At 42.6% G+C, this 15,759-nt stretch overlaps 2 protein-coding genes across 2 annotated transcripts; both read left to right on the forward strand.

Moving 5' to 3' along the window:
* The first annotated feature begins 633 nt into the window (after positions 1-633).
* Positions 634-1,074, forward strand: LOC137866518 (fer3-like protein). Its single transcript, XM_068702476.1, has one exon. The coding sequence runs from the start codon at positions 634-636 to the stop codon at positions 1,072-1,074; it is 441 nt and encodes a 146-aa protein (XP_068558577.1).
* A 2,062-nt stretch (positions 1,075-3,136) lies between these two features.
* Positions 3,137-4,699, forward strand: LOC137866535 (twist-related protein-like). Its single transcript, XM_068702514.1, has 2 exons — positions 3,137-3,840; positions 4,271-4,699. Exon 1 carries the CDS (start codon positions 3,265-3,267, stop codon positions 3,811-3,813), a length of 549 nt encoding a protein of 182 aa, XP_068558615.1. The 5' UTR covers positions 3,137-3,264; the 3' UTR covers positions 3,814-3,840; positions 4,271-4,699.
* Positions 4,700-15,759: the final 11,060 nt, after the last annotated feature.

Below are 15,759 nucleotides of genomic sequence, written 5' to 3' on the forward strand. Positions count from 1 at the left end.
CCTGCCATGGAAACGGACAGTTATTTGCTTTAATTTGCAACAGAATAGCACGTGGTGTATAGTGACTGTTAGGGAATGTTCTATTTGGTCTTCTCCCGGCCTGTTTAAGTGATAAAAGTGTCATTATTTAGCCTCTGAAGCAGAGGGGAGAGTGCAAACAAGACTGTATGACCCTCTGTCAAGAGCCTCCGTTCTTCAGAAGCTCATCAAGGGCCTCCAGGAGGACAGCGCATCAATTGGCAGGGTCCTCCGGCTTCCTCTTGGCCTTTTTAAGCCTCTCCTCGGATTCACCCCCACTCACCGGCCGACTAAAGTTAGAAATGGACTCGAATTAGAGGTAGAGGGGACATGAAAGATGTCGCACTGTGAGGAGGCAGAGGCGACTTATTAAAACAGCAGGAAAGGTCCTTGGACTTGAGCCAAATAGGATCTCACCCTGTCGTGCACTGACCGGATTAGGAGACATTTGGATTTGTTGAGATGCTCCTCTGTTTTGGTTTCTCTGTCTGCTGAATGAGATCAGCCAGACCTGAAAGCTTTGATTGGCGTCACTTTTGCGCTTGACAGAATAGCAGACAGGCTATAAAAGTGTCGTATTCTCTGTGAGGCTGCTGTCTGGGACTGAATGTGGAGATGCAAGACCGCTTAGTCGACTCCACGTTAATAGATTTTGTCAACGACATGAACCTGATTGAGTTTCCGCAAAAGTGCACTTTGGGAGCAAAACAGCAGGTGGATAATGACGCACCCAGCCCGCGGCTGAGCGACTCGCCCTGGAGCGATTTGGAAAACGACTCGGATATCTGCGCCGTGATGGGCGCGCCGAAGTACTACAGCCGCGGAGCGCACGGGCATCACAGCAAGTCCAAACGGAGGAGGATCATCTCCGTGGTCCAGCGGCAGGCGGCCAATGTGCGGGAAAGAAAGCGGATGTTTAGCCTGAACGAGGCGTTTGATGAACTGAGGAGGAAAGTTCCTACATTCGCCTACGAGAAGAGACTGTCCCGTATCGACACTCTCCGTCTGGCCATCGTCTACATCTCCTTCATGACGGACCTGCTGGAGAACACCTGAGTCAGATTACTCCAATGTAAACTTTATTCCTTGAAGATTGTATCACGTTTTTTTTAATGAGCTGTTCGAGCTGATGAACTGTTCAACATTTGCATTCATGTCATTTTTACCCAAACTGTGATGTGGGTCAATTTCTGAAATCAAGAAAACCAACACATATTTGAAACTATACAGACGTTTTCTTGACAACGTTTCAAATATTCCTATCATACAGAAAAGTAAAGCAATTACATCAGAATATTATTTTGCCAACGACATAAATTATTAGATGTGACCTAAACAAGCCGAGAGCACCTCCTCTAAATAGTTGACTTAATATATGTGACTTAAGATATGTTGTGCCTTAAAATAAATCTATACTACAATAATGTATGTGTTCTTTGCTCTACATTTAATTTGAACTATGGCACTAGGTCAGGAGCATACGACCATGCTCAATCAATGCCCTGACAGTTTTATGACCCCAAATCTTTTTGTGTATTATATGGCTGCATTCAATGTGTTAAACGTGTAAATGTTTGAAACAGTAACGTTTAATATAATGTTTTAGAGGATATGCTATATATACATTTTAGGGAGATTTCTATGCAAGACTGAAACTCCAGGTGTTATTTCAGCACCTTGGAGAGCGGCACAGTCTCACCTGGCCTGATGGCAGACGTTGATCAGGTGTGATTCAGTGTTTCCCTCAAAAGAAAGTGAGAACAAATCTGACATTTGTTGGCCCTTTAAAGCCTTTATCAACCGTGTCACGTGCAAATGAGTAAAGATTCGGCAGATTTGAATGGCAAACCCAGAGCTCACTGCGTGACGCTGGATGTTATCTTTAGCACTGAGGTGTTAATTGAGTCTGTTCAGGGAGATTCAGGCCCGAAAGGCGCTGGTGGAGGTTAAGGGACCAGACCGGCACTGCTGCGGACCTCCTCGTGTGTCAACCTCCTCAACAGAGGCGAGGCCTCCCTTTAGATCATTCACACCACAGACCACCTCCAAAAGTTGCCAGATCTAGTTTCAGCCACATGTAGAGGTATCCCTGCTGGATTTTGATATTGGATGGTGGTAAACCCCAGAGCTGGGTGGTCATGTGTGCGAGTATCTCTCTCTCTCTCTCTCTCTCTCTCTCTCTCTCTCTCTCTCTCTCTCTCTCTCTCTCTCTCTCTCTCCCTAGTCCATCTTTATCACCTCCAATGTTTGCATTGCGTTCCAGCCGTACACCGCCTTGAGCGACCCCGCTGAGAGCACGGATCCGCCCTGAGAGTACCCTGGGACGGCCCGTCTTTTAAACCTGAGCCGCGGTGTCCAGATCCCTGCGGGAGTCAGACCCATTTAAGCGCATACCTCAACGCGGGGCCGCTGACGGGAAAATAAACACCTCGGTCTGCTTATACGAGCAGAGACCTCCTGCTGTGACAACCTCCTGTGTTTCAGTAGGTCTGATATCTTTCACCGCCGCCACTGCTCCCATCTCAGGCAGTGTCTAGACCTGTACAGAGAGACTTGAGGCCTACAACAGACAGTAGGCTTGTGGGGGATTTCTGTTATGTTCGCTGTTACTTTATTTGTTTTATTTGCAATAGGTGAAGGTAAAAGGAAGTCCACGCATTTTCACGTATAGTAGCATCGTTTAAAAAGAAGTTGGAAAATGGCAAAAAAAAAAAGAGCCCTATTATCAAATTATTTTTTATAGACATTAAACAGAGAGTTGCTTTGTTTGATTTACAATAAATCAAAGAGTGAGAGACTGCAATATGCATTTGAGCAAATGCATATTGCGTTTTTTTGCCCATATTGCATTTGGGCAAAAAAAACAGTTCTTGTTCTTGCACAAATCTACACCTGTGATTCAATTACACTTCCATTATACGCAATCTTGCGTAAAGCAGCGTTAAGGAGTCTTAACCACCACTTTTTATATTATAGCTAGAACTCTCCTTCCCCTGCAGTATTGTGTTACACCCCTCCTCACCCAATCACAGCGCTCCCCAAAATCCTCCTGCCCGCTATACCCGCTATAAGAGCCCGGGTCGTCCCAGTCTTGCAGACACCTCTCCCTCTCTCTGGCGCCCACTCCCCTTCGCAGGCCACACTTCTTATTACCTGTCGTGTTTGTTGATGTTGTATCCAGTTCGTTGAATTTGGGTCAGGAGTTATTACGCTCCTACATACTATAGAAACGGTTTGGAAGAGACTATGCGCGAAGAGGACTCCTCCCCAATGGACAGTGCAGGGAACAGCGAGGAGGAGACCGACCGTCAGCTGCCGCGGAGGGGCGCGAGGAAGCGGCGGGCGACACGGAGGCGCGCGGACGAAGAGGAGGAGGGAGACATTGAGAGTCCGAGCCCCGGGAAGAAGAAATGCAGAAAGAGCTGCGAGGGCGGAGGCGGCAGCGCAGGGAGCGGCGACAGCGAAGCCAGCAGCAGCCCCGCGCCCTCCTTCGATGACCTACAGACACAGCGCGTGATGGCCAACGTCCGCGAGCGGCAACGGACGCAGTCCCTCAACGAGGCATTCACGTCGTTACGTAAGATCATCCCCACCCTCCCGTCGGACAAACTCAGCAAGATCCAGACGCTGAAGCTGGCGGCCCGGTACATTGACTTCCTGTGCCAAGTTCTGCAGAGCGATGAGCTGGACGCGCGGGGGACCAGCTGCAGCTACGTGGCGCACGAGCGCCTGAGCTACGCGTTCTCGGTCTGGAGAATGGGGGGCTCGTGGTCCTTGTCTACAACTACCCACTAGCAGGGCAGCTGTGGATGGTACAGAAAGGTAAGATGAGTGACTTTCACTATCCATCTTCCAGGGAGACGAACTGTGCCAAAATGCACATTTTACGCACAACCACCCGGGTGAAAAGTAGGAATGTTCCAATATACTTTAGCGGCAATATTTGTATGGTATAAACCACTCCTAAAAGTCATTAAGTCTGTTTCATTTCGTAATGAAAGGGGTGTGGGTCGCTCTAGACTGAATACAAATATAACAAAATAAAAATATTTGGCACAACAACATAAGACAGCCACAACATGTCACCATCTACCTTAAATTAAACTTAAACTGCTGCGTACAAAGTGGGAAATATGCATTTTTTTATGAATACATAGAGATGTTTGCATTGCTTATGGCTACCCCATAGGTCACAACCAGATTACATCACTGTATTTTTTTTTTCTTAATCAGATTTATATTTCTTTCACAGATTATCCAGCCTGAAGAACCAGTGGATCAGATGGACTGAAACAGGCTTAACACAGCTGAGGGGGCAAGCACTGTGCTTCAGGCCTCAGAGGAGAGCAGCCTTTTCATATTTCCCGTTGCAAGGACTGTAATGTTTGCAGGGGAGCACTTAGGACAGACAGGTCGGATATGAAGAAAGAAAGACCACTGCGACTATGAATGTTGTAAGAACAAAATGAGCTCTGAGGAACTGCTCTGTTTTGAAACATGAGAGAAAAATGACAATTCATTCCACATTCCCTGTGACAATGTTTCACGGCAAATTAAGTATTTTGTATTTATTTTTCTACACAGACTCAAATTTCCTTCTCTCCACTCAAATAAAAGTAATTTATTTTTGGGATATCACAGAATGCTGAATGGATCAGGAGTCTGCACATTTTGAGTGTTGGAAATATTTGGTAATCTCTTGAATAAAAGAAAGTATCATTCTTACCTCACCATTGTCTAGATATTCATTAGGCTTCAATTTCAGCTCTATAACAAGAGGCTGAGTCACAAAGTAATACAACAAGGGTGGTTATTTGATACACAATTCTTTTTTAAATATCTGACATTTTTGGCAACAAACTCATGTCCCATAGTCTCAGTACTTTGAGCCAATGTAGAGAGTTTCTTTTCATTGTTTGTTGCTGAATTTCCAGTTAACTACTAAACCACAGTGGAGGGGGCAAAAGAAAACATCTCATACCCGTGGCTTAGTCTGTAGTGATTTCTTGAGCTCAGGGATCTGGGGAAGCCATAATTAGCCGGTGGTCTGTTTGAACAGCGTGAATGTAGAGCTGTGGGAGGCATGCATGTTATTCCCAGATGTCCTCCAAGCCACAGGTCAGCATGGGAGTCTCCTGCAGGTGCTACAGCAGCTACCCCAAGAGCTCTAACAGATATAAGGGGTGGATGCGGGTCATAAAGCAAACTGAATAGCCTGTGTGGTTACATAACTGATGTAAAATAAGTAGTTATTAACATATGAACACCATGATTAAAACAACTAAGACAAATGGGAAAAGAAAATAATCTTAAAAGGTATGATTTTAAACTCAAAACTGTCTTTTGATATTAAATCATTCCTAAATATTTCAAATTATTGAATTGAAATGATGATGCGTTCAGGTTGTGCCACCAAAAGATTTGTTCTGAAACAATATGCATAAAAACTACCCCTAGAAACTGAGCAAATATAAGGATTTCATAGGTACAATCAATCAACAATCACTCCTCTCTCAAATACAGGCTCATGAACCAAACCTATCAATCTGCAGAAAATAAGTCTTCTTGAGCAAAACTCAACAACAGCTTAATCACTAACTGAGCGTTTGCACCCTTCCGGCAAAAAGCATCTCTATAAAATGCATAAATACAAATATCAATGCATTTTCTGGACTAAAATAGATCCTTAGATGTATTCAGGGAATGTGGGACTAGAACAAGACCAGGACTAGGACTAGATGGGGCCCCATTGCCTTTACTTCCCAAAAGTTTCCTTCCCGTAAATGTCCCATGATAAATGCTTAAAGACGACACAGTTCCTACAGGAATAGGCTCTTACAGGAGCTCTTGGGAACTGTCATAGATGAAAGATATTGAGAAACACCTCATAATGCGTTCCATATCTCTCCATAGGGTTGTTGAGCGATGATTATGGGAGCATTACTGTGTTTTTGCTTCACGGGTTGCGTGCGGAAGGTAAAGCCATCAGCTCTGACCCGAGGTCCTCGCTTGCCATCGGGGGGAATCGATTCCCACCCTTAGATCACCGTGGCCGTGTTATCTTAAACTTGAGGCTGTTGCTCTGACACGGAGGAATGTCACCTCTGAGGCGTCGAAGCACACACTCACACAAACACACACACATATATATATATATATATATATGTTATACACACACCGATGGAGATTTCTCACGCTTACCAAACAGGGAAATACATTCCACAGAGAGAAAGAGGGGGAAGAGCGACTCAGCTCCTGCCCCACTTTGATGTTTGAAGGTAATGGGATGACCGCTTGTTATCAGTGTGACGGCATCTGGCTCTCTGGTTATAAGTGTGCTATGATAAACTCTTTGATGACTGACACACTCTCTCTCTCTCCCGCTCATTAATCACAGTTTATATCTCCTTGCTATGGGCTTGCAGTCTTTACACTGGTCTAAGAGTCAAAGGTGCTGGCCTGTGTGTGTTTTAGTAAAACCAGGAGCTGTAAATCTTTGCAAGAATGGGTTCCTTACGCCTCTACATATAGACAGTTGGTCCATCATGTTTGTTTGCTCGTTTAAACTAGCAGAGACCCTCCTGTCTTACCTCTCATTTCACTTATTTCAGCTTGATGTTTCCCCTCATTTCCCTCATTTCCATTTCTCTCTACAGTTCCACCTTTACGGGGTAACAAGAGCTGGTAAACATTAATCCTCAACAACACAAAAAGACAGGGGGAGAGGAAGCTGGACTGAGACACACACTCACACACACACACACACACACACACACACACACAAGAAGAGAGAGAGACTAGATTTGCAAGCCTGGTTTCCATTAGTGCTAATTATCTGTTTCATCTCAACCTGAAGCAGTTAGTGTGTGTGTGTGTGTGTGTGTGTGTGTGTGTGTGTGTGTGTGTGTGTGTGTGTGTGTGTGTGTGTGTGTGTGTGTTACGGTGTAAGTGTATATATGTATGTGTGCATTGGAGTCTCTTTGTATTTGTTTTCTGCTGCTTTTGACTCATGCATCGCAAATCAAGACAATCATACTTGAGGACATTCTCTGTAATACCGCTTTGTATATCACTGCAACCCCCATCTCCACTATATAGCAGCAATAGTGAGCATGTTTAGATTGATTGAAGAGATCATTTAATTCTCCATTTTTCCAGCCTTGTCTGTCTTTTAGTTGATATGAGGCCTCTAATAAGTTTGGTGTGATGCTGTAGAGAAACAAGTAACAAGTTTGGTTTGGTTGATGAGTACAAAATGTCTTGCTAAAAAGCACGGTTGGTAATCTTCTTCAAAACCATATTTTGTTGAAATTCTCATTACATCCTGACAGCAATCAATGAGAAAAATGCTTTGTCAGAAAAAGAAGAAAAGCATGGTATCTGTGGCTGTCTCATTCCATTTGGCCCAAATTGAATGATTGGAAGGACCTGCCTGTCTTCCTGCGTCTATTCTGCCCGTGCACTCATTGCTCGTCACCAGAGTCTTCCACAAGCAAAAGTAATCTTCATTGTTTATTATGTTTATGTTAATAATAATAATTTTGTGGGAGTGGTCTTGGATGGAGGACTGAAAGGGACGACTGTCAGTGTTGCCAAGTTGGCAACTTTCTCGCTAGATTTAGCTACTTTTGGATCTAGCGCTGCTAGCTACTTTCATTTGAAAAGAGTTGGCCACACTGGGCTGGGTTTATCAGTTGGATACTTTTTAAAATCTAGCATAAACACTCAATTTAATTGATGCCAATAAAGCCTGTTGAATTAAATTGAATTGAATTGATATGTATTGCCAAAGCACAATTTTGTTATGAAATACAATGAATAAAATAAACAAAATAGAACAGAATGAGAAAAAAATATAGTGAATAACAATGTTACATAATAGAATAAAAATAGACAATCAAATTGAATGAAATTACATATGTACTTACATTTACTTGTGACGTATTTAGCAGCCAACACTGTACATTCTGTCTTCTGCGGTTCTCCCTTTCTATTCTTTTCAAATTTTCAAGGTTTCTGTAGTTCTGACATTGTGTAATTCTGTCTCTACACCTCCCTCATCACGATGACAGCACAGCCTGATTTCATTATTATTTCATATTTATTGTATATATTTATTATGAGGGTCAAACTGGTTCTTCTCAGTCAAGTCAACATTAAAATTCACTGGAGTATCCCTTTAATGGCCCACAGCCTCCTTAGGTAATAATTTGCAGTGAAATAATAAGGGGAGCATTTTTCAGGGAGCTATGTGAAAGCAAGAAAGCAGGAAGGAATAGAGTGACAGATAGGAAGTGAGGGCAAAGTAGCGCAGTAACATAATGAGCACTCACACATTCCCTGAGGTCGGTGCCAACTGCACCCATCACTCCTGACCCGTGACCTCTCAAACTGACCCCGTCCCCAGACTACACGGGACCCCCAGCTGGACCACGAGCCACCACATTCACGTCGACAAAGCATCCACTCAGTTTACTAATACCTCTCAGATGGATGGACAGAAGACTACAGAGAGATGTGGTACGGACGGTGAAGAACACTGGTGGGGAGAAACATGGCGGCATTTCAAAATGAACATACAAGTGAGAAAAAGAGGAAGCAGCTCAAGAAAAGGGGGCAGGAAGGAGGGACCAAACTTATATGAATCCTCTCAGCGCTCCTGCCCGAGGCTGTTTATCTTGCAGATTGAGTTAAGCGCAAGTCTCTTATAACTCTCCACATACCAGACAATATCACAGTGACCCCATTTTACGAATATAAACATACAAGCTTTATCAAAGACCAGCACGGCTCATTCAAACACATCAGCTCTTTCTCCTAACTTAATTAACCTCGCCTTATACAAAGTTCCTTTATTGGATTTGGAGTTTTCTAATTCTGGCTTTAAATGGGGAACTTTAAGGGGTCTGTTAATGGAGATTGAGTAGGTTTTCTCCATGTTTACCTTATAAAACCACAGTGGTCTCTTATCATGCATACGTCTATGGACTATCAGTGTGGAAAAGGCTGAGGTCACGCACAACACACTGTGTGTTTTTTCTACAGAGAGAGGCCATTGTTTGACTGAACACAGGTCCATTCACAATGATGGGAGTGTGGCTGTCAGTCGGGAAATGTATGTTTCCTTGTTGTGTTAATAGTAGAGAAAATGGTCCTGACTCTGCCCAAACACACACACACACACACACACACACACACACACACACACACACACACACACAGTGTTGCATCATCCTGGATTATATAAAGTTTGAGCTTTTCCCTGTTGAAGGCAATAACCAGAGCAGAGCCATAGTTTACTGGTGTTCTGAGGGCCCCTGTCATGAGCGAGTATGTGCACACACACACACACACACACACACACACACACACACACACACAAGGGTAAAGTTAGGGATGACTTGGCAGTAAAAGCGACTCCAGTCTTAGTGTTGGTCTAAGGGGAGTTGTGCTGGGAGAGAAATAGACGTTGAAATCTTCAGCTTTCCCTCTGGTGTTTACTGTGGGGTGGTCTCTCTCTTTCTTTCGCCACCTTCTTTATTTCTCCGTCCTCAGTATTTCTCTCATGACTTTGAGGTGGTCTGTCTTGGTTCTGTCGTTCCATCATCCCAAATCTCCCTTTCTATCGTACCCTCTCCTCTTATCTGTCCTATAATCTCCTTTACTTTGTTTAATATCTCCCCTCTCTCATTTCCTCATCTTCTTCAAACTCCCTCCCCTTTTTCCCTTTTTGTTTACCTCCACACACAAATACAAAAACACTCATCATGCCTCACTATTTGCTCAGTGCCATTCGCCAAAAGTGTGTGTGTGCAGCGCCAGAAAGTGTGAGTGTTCTTGGAGGGAAACCAAGCCGAGACGAAAAGAAAGATGCCGGGACTGTAAGAAAACAAAGTCTTGCTGATGCAGTGATTATCGCTGGCCTGCATTTTTAAGGCCTCCAAATCAGTGTGTGTGTGTTTGAGATTTTTCTTTACTTGGCAAAAAGTTTAAAATTATAACATTGTAATTGCGCCTCTGACTGTTTTTTTCAGCCTGTTTCTCCCTTTCTTCTCTCTCAGAAGGTGTTGGTTGTGTGATTTTACAAGCCTGGCGTTTGGTGCCACATGAACCGTTAGCTTGTTTTTTTTCAGGTCCTGTAAAACAGGCCTAAATGCCTCATAACTCTCTTCCCCTGGCTGCTTGGTGATGGTTAGTGCCAACTTCCAAAGTCTCTCTCTCATACACACACCTACACACACACACACACACACACACACACACACACACACACACACACACACACGCAACTAAAAGTGTAAAGTAACACCACCTATTTAAAAAAGAGGCAAAAGGTCTTGTTGAGACCAAAAGCACATATAAATGCAATGAAGGACACATAAACACAGACATGGTGAGAGAGAGAGAGAGAGAAGAGGGTGTGTGTGTGTATATGTGTGTGTGTGTGTGTGTGTGTGTGTGTGTGTGTGTGTGTGTGTGTGTGTGTTTCCAGCAAACTAGTTTCAAGAAATGATGGCATAGTAAAAAGCCAGGCGCCAGGATTACAACATGGCAGTGTGTGTGTGTGTGTGTGTGTGTGTGTGTGTGTGTGTGTGTGTGTGTGTGTGTGTGTGTGTGTGTGTGTGTGAGTGAGAGCACATGCATGTGGGAGAGTTATAAATAGTTGGATCATCTGGAGTACATTATAGTGTATAAGTGAACAGGTCCGCTACCTGCAGCCACTAAACCTCAGAACAGTAACTGCCAAGCCCCAAGCTGGTCTCACACACACGGAGAGAAAGTCAACCAATAAAGACAAAGTAATTGAGCAAAACTGAGTTTAAACAAAGTGCTGAACAGACAGACAGACGTCTGAGAAGAAGTGCCTCACATGATAACACAACCTGACCGTGGTGGATCTCCACAGCTTTGATTAGAAAGGGCACCACAGGGATATCAACTCTGCTATTAACTGGTGGGCTTGATGTAACTTTAAAAGGAGGGGAAACATAATGTCTGAACAAGGTTGTTTAGCTTACAACTGGCCGTTCACCACTTCCTGAGGCCACACGCATGAACAGCACCTGCATTAATGCACAAATCCACACAGAAATATGCGGGGAAGGTTTTGCACTGAAATAATACTGGTTGCATTGCAGAGTGAGCAAAATGCCCACATTGTGCTATTCAAACCTTCATTACCTTCATCATTTAAAATCCTGCTTTATAAGATCATCCACTACGTTATATTTATTACCTGTATTTTTGTTGTGTCTGGATTCTCAACCCCCAAATCCATAACTTCCCTGTGCTTTTGTACACTCATTACTCCTACATACAAATCTCTAAAGCCAAAATTATTTGACTTACTTTTATATATTAGGAAGTCCTGCTTTCACTTCATCTTCTTTCCAAGTATGCCACAAATGTAAGGCTCCCAAAATCAGGAGTTGGTGCAGGAAGTGGACCCTCCCCCCATAGCACATTTACACTCACACACACTGAAACCTGAGCCACAGGAAGTGGTCCTGCACAGCATCATGTCAGGGCAGATTAATTATTCACCATTTGAAAAATGCACCTTTTTCTCCTCTCCTATATTTTCCTCCTCCCCCTCTACTCCACTGTTTTCATTTTAGGTCCTCCAGAGAGGAACAGTCAAGGAGACAAAAAGCTCTGCTACCTGCGTTATCTCAAACTGAGCTGCGTTCAAACTCAAAACGAGCTGCTGCTGCTGTGGTTGCACAGGCCCCAAATTCCGGGAAATATTCTCCTGTGGTGTTCCCTGAAGACTTGCGGTATTCCTGCCCACAGTATCCCCACAACGCTTTTATGGAATTTCCTAAATGGATGAAAAGCAGGTTTATTTAAACTCTTTTGAAAAGTGAAATATATATCTTTCTTATCTCTCCACGGCTGTATTATTTTACTGTATAAACCCAACTGTGAAAAGGCTGAGGGAGAGAATAAAAAGAACAATTTTGTGCTGGTTTTATGAGAATAGAGTGAACAAACAATAAAACCAACCAGTTAACACATAATGTGGGCGATTAACACTGTAAAACCTCCTTCCAGGGACTTCACCAGCAACTTTACTTTGTTTTAGCGAGTTCACAGTTCAAAACAGGATGAAAAATAGATTTGTGTTTGTTTAGAATTGTATATAATAATACTTGATCTATAGACTAATTGCTAAAGTTATTACAGGAAATCCTCACAAACACGTGAGACATTTTCTTTTCGTTTTCTTGACTATAAACTGATGTGGGACCCATGTGATGCAATTGAGGCAAGCAAAAGTTTTTTATTATTATTTATTATTATAGTGATATTAATCACAGCATGCTCTTTGTACTTTCAATGTTTTAACCCCATTAAAATCAACATGCACTTTGACAGTCCATGCTCACCATGTGACAACAATTTTAATTTGCAATCATTTGTTGGATTGATAACACAACTTGCAAAAAAAAGGACATTTTTACCACTACCAATTTTAGTACATTTATCCATCCCTTTTATTGTCGTGTTGAGCAGAACTTTATATAGATCAAATGAGCTGGAGGAAATAATGTAAAAAGTCCATGAAAAAACATTGAAGGAACTAAATTGTCTTTGCAAACACTGCTACAATGATTGGTGATATTTGGTTACATGCAAGTTGGTAGTACTTTATGGGCTCGATAGGCATATTCCTGTTCCTGGTGATGTATTAAATACCCAATTAAAATGTTCATTTCTGTGACTGATATACCTGTAATCTATGAGTGGCTGAGGCTCAGGTGGTAGAGCAGCTCATCCATTAATCATAGGACTTTATTTTGATCCCCAGCTCCTTCTATTTGCATGTCAAATCATCCTTCAGCAAAACAGTGAACCTCAAACCTTTCCTGTGTGTACGCATGGGTGGATGAGTGACTTGCTTCGTTCTACTCTGGTTTAAATCGCTCTGTCAATGAAGACAATTTATCTCACTTTGCTTTGGATACTCTTACATAAAAGCGCTGAATGCCAGACTTCTTTCATAGCTAACAAATCAAATTAAAGTCCTTTAAAGTCCTTCTATGCGTTGTACTTCTTGTTACTTCTTCCTTTCACTTTTATAATGCATTGTGCTTAGAGTTTGTCTGTCTTTGTGTGATGTCATACCAAATGTTATTCACTGAAAAATATGTTCCCCACAAGGCCGGTAAACTATCCAGCTTATGTTGTGCATATGCGTCAGCGGTTAGTATGTGACCACAGGGATGTGCACACAGCGCGACAATGACAGTCGTTTTTCACCAGGAAGTGTCCACTCTCCTCCTGTCACACTGTGACTGTGTGGATTAAGCTGAGGTCAGGGAGAGAAGGTTGTGTTAAGTGGAGTTTGATGGAGCAGCGGCCAAACACACTTTCCCCTCAGGCAAGTGGTCAAGGGACAATTGAGGGCATACACACTCACACACACACACACACACACACACACACACACAACCTCATGCACACACTCACATACCCACAAGCGGTTGATTCTGAAGCAAACCTCTTGCCCCATTAATACCCACAGTGCCTTGGGCTGCTTGGCCCGCTGGCCTACCCTGGTGACCCTTGTTACTTTGGTGATTAAATATTTGGAGCCTTCATCTGCAAACATTTAGCCAGTGTCACCCTGCCACCGTGGGCTCAGCAGCAACACACACAAACATGCAACTGAGGTCACATTGTGCCACATAATTAACAATTGACAAATGACTATCTAGTCGCTGCAACTGCTGTTTGGTGAAAACCTTCGAGCGATGATGCATTTTTACGAGTTAAAGTGATACTCTGCCTTAGAGCATAAGTATAAAAAATCTCTGTAACAAGTTTATAGTTTCCTTTTTGACAGAAAACAGAGGCTGTGATCAGAATTCAGCAGCATAATCTACACCGTCCATCTGTGTTCCAAACGTTCGTATTATTGCCAAAATCTGGCTACTGACACACTTTTTGTTAGAATTTGTCAGAGCAATACTGTTGCATGATACAAAATACATAAAAGTAGTGCAATAAGCCCTGTGAGGTGATTATTTATTTATATTTGTAGTAAAATCCATCAGTATCACTTTACTGTTAAAGGACTTAACACTTGGTTTACAAAATCCTCCAAAAAAATCTCAAAATGCAATGTGCCAGGCTGAAGGTTTCTTTTATTGTAAAAGGTGACATTTTGGAGACCCATCAACAAAGATACGTACCTATAACACACATTTCCTTCGTCATTAAATTACCGTTGGCTGTCACATTCCACCTCCCGACCTCTGAACTGTGACACGCAGGTCCTCCTCCTCCAGGCCAAACCACCATGGACACCGTGCCTCAGGTCACTCGTTCGCTTACTAAGCAGTGCAAAGGAGGTCCTTACATCTGAAAAGAAGTCTCCTCTAAATGACAATTTTTTTGTTTTTAAGTGACTCAAGTTGACGTATGGTCATCCAACAAATGCAAACACGTTAATATTATGTTGGACATCCAAAAAACATAACATCCTAATATTGACCACAACAGTTTTAGTGTTCTCTTAAAAGTACCTGATGTACTGCTAGATGAGGAATCTGCACACAGCCTCTTTGGCCAAAGTGTTTTTCATTAAGAGTGATGGAACAGGTAAGACATACACAGGAACTCTGGCCTCCAGTCTGGCCAAAGCTCACACTGGTGGAGAGTGTAGTACCACAAAAAGAGAAATCTGAGTCTGTCTAGAGACACCACCAGTTAAAAAATCTTTACAAACCAGAGCAGGCGATCATACACAAGCAGCTGCTTAGGGCTCTGCAGACCACCTGACAGCCACATTTTTACTTTAATGACAGGTTCACAATTTCCCACATCAGTCTTAAAAACATAGTCAGGTGCTGAAACTGTTTTTGCATACTTCGATTTTTCCTCGTCCTTCCTGGTGGAAGAAATATACAGTCATTGTTCTGTGCAAAAAATGCCCTCAAAAGTTTATCTGAAGTCTATTTGAGACTCCAGCAGTCTGAGTTGTGGCAATTTCTCAAAGTGATAGTCCCAGTTGAATTGCATGCAAGGCTAGTAACAAAAAGAGAGAATGTTGCTCTAAAAAAGACATTTACTTGATTTTACTCATTTTGAGAATTGAAGCCTCATGTAAGCTTCAGAAAACATTTTCGCAGAGAACAAGGACATTTACTTGAAATATTTAAAATGTGCTGTCACACTTTGAGCCATATGAATAAATGTTTATTCTGGAGCAGACCTCAACTTCCTCTCAGTATGTTATTTGTGTATGTGGATCTGCTGTGCTTTTGTGCTCTTCTTCAAGGGATTGTTGGATGTTTGTGTAACTATGTTTGTGAAACTATGATTGCACAACGTGATTTATTTGAGACATTCCACTACTTCTTTTTAGGCCTTCCACGCAGTTACAGGAGCTTGTGATGGATTGATAGTGACATCTAGCGGTAAAGATACAACACTGCAGGTTAGAAGCTGTGAAACTAATGTCTATAAAAATTCAGAGGTTTGAAGACATGGCATGAAAAGAAATGTCTTTTTTGTATTATTTGCTTTTATTGTTTTTAAAGCTCGGCATTGATGAGCTCACCTGAAAATCGGCATATGTGAAATGACTTGACCTCTCAGAACTAGATGCAAAAACACCAATAAGCTTGTCATGTGGTTTGCTCATAAAAGGCCTGTAACTCATAAAGCGTGGGTATAAAGTCTATACTGTTATAACTTGTTTGTGGGTTTTTGCGTGTGGGGCAAGGTACACTT

This window comes from Cebidichthys violaceus, unplaced genomic scaffold, assembly GCF_023349555.1.
Source record: "Cebidichthys violaceus isolate CVI_PGR_0920_01 unplaced genomic scaffold, fCebVio1.0.p SCAF_85, whole genome shotgun sequence".
Classification (NCBI taxonomy): domain Eukaryota; kingdom Metazoa; phylum Chordata; class Actinopteri; order Perciformes; family Stichaeidae; genus Cebidichthys; species Cebidichthys violaceus.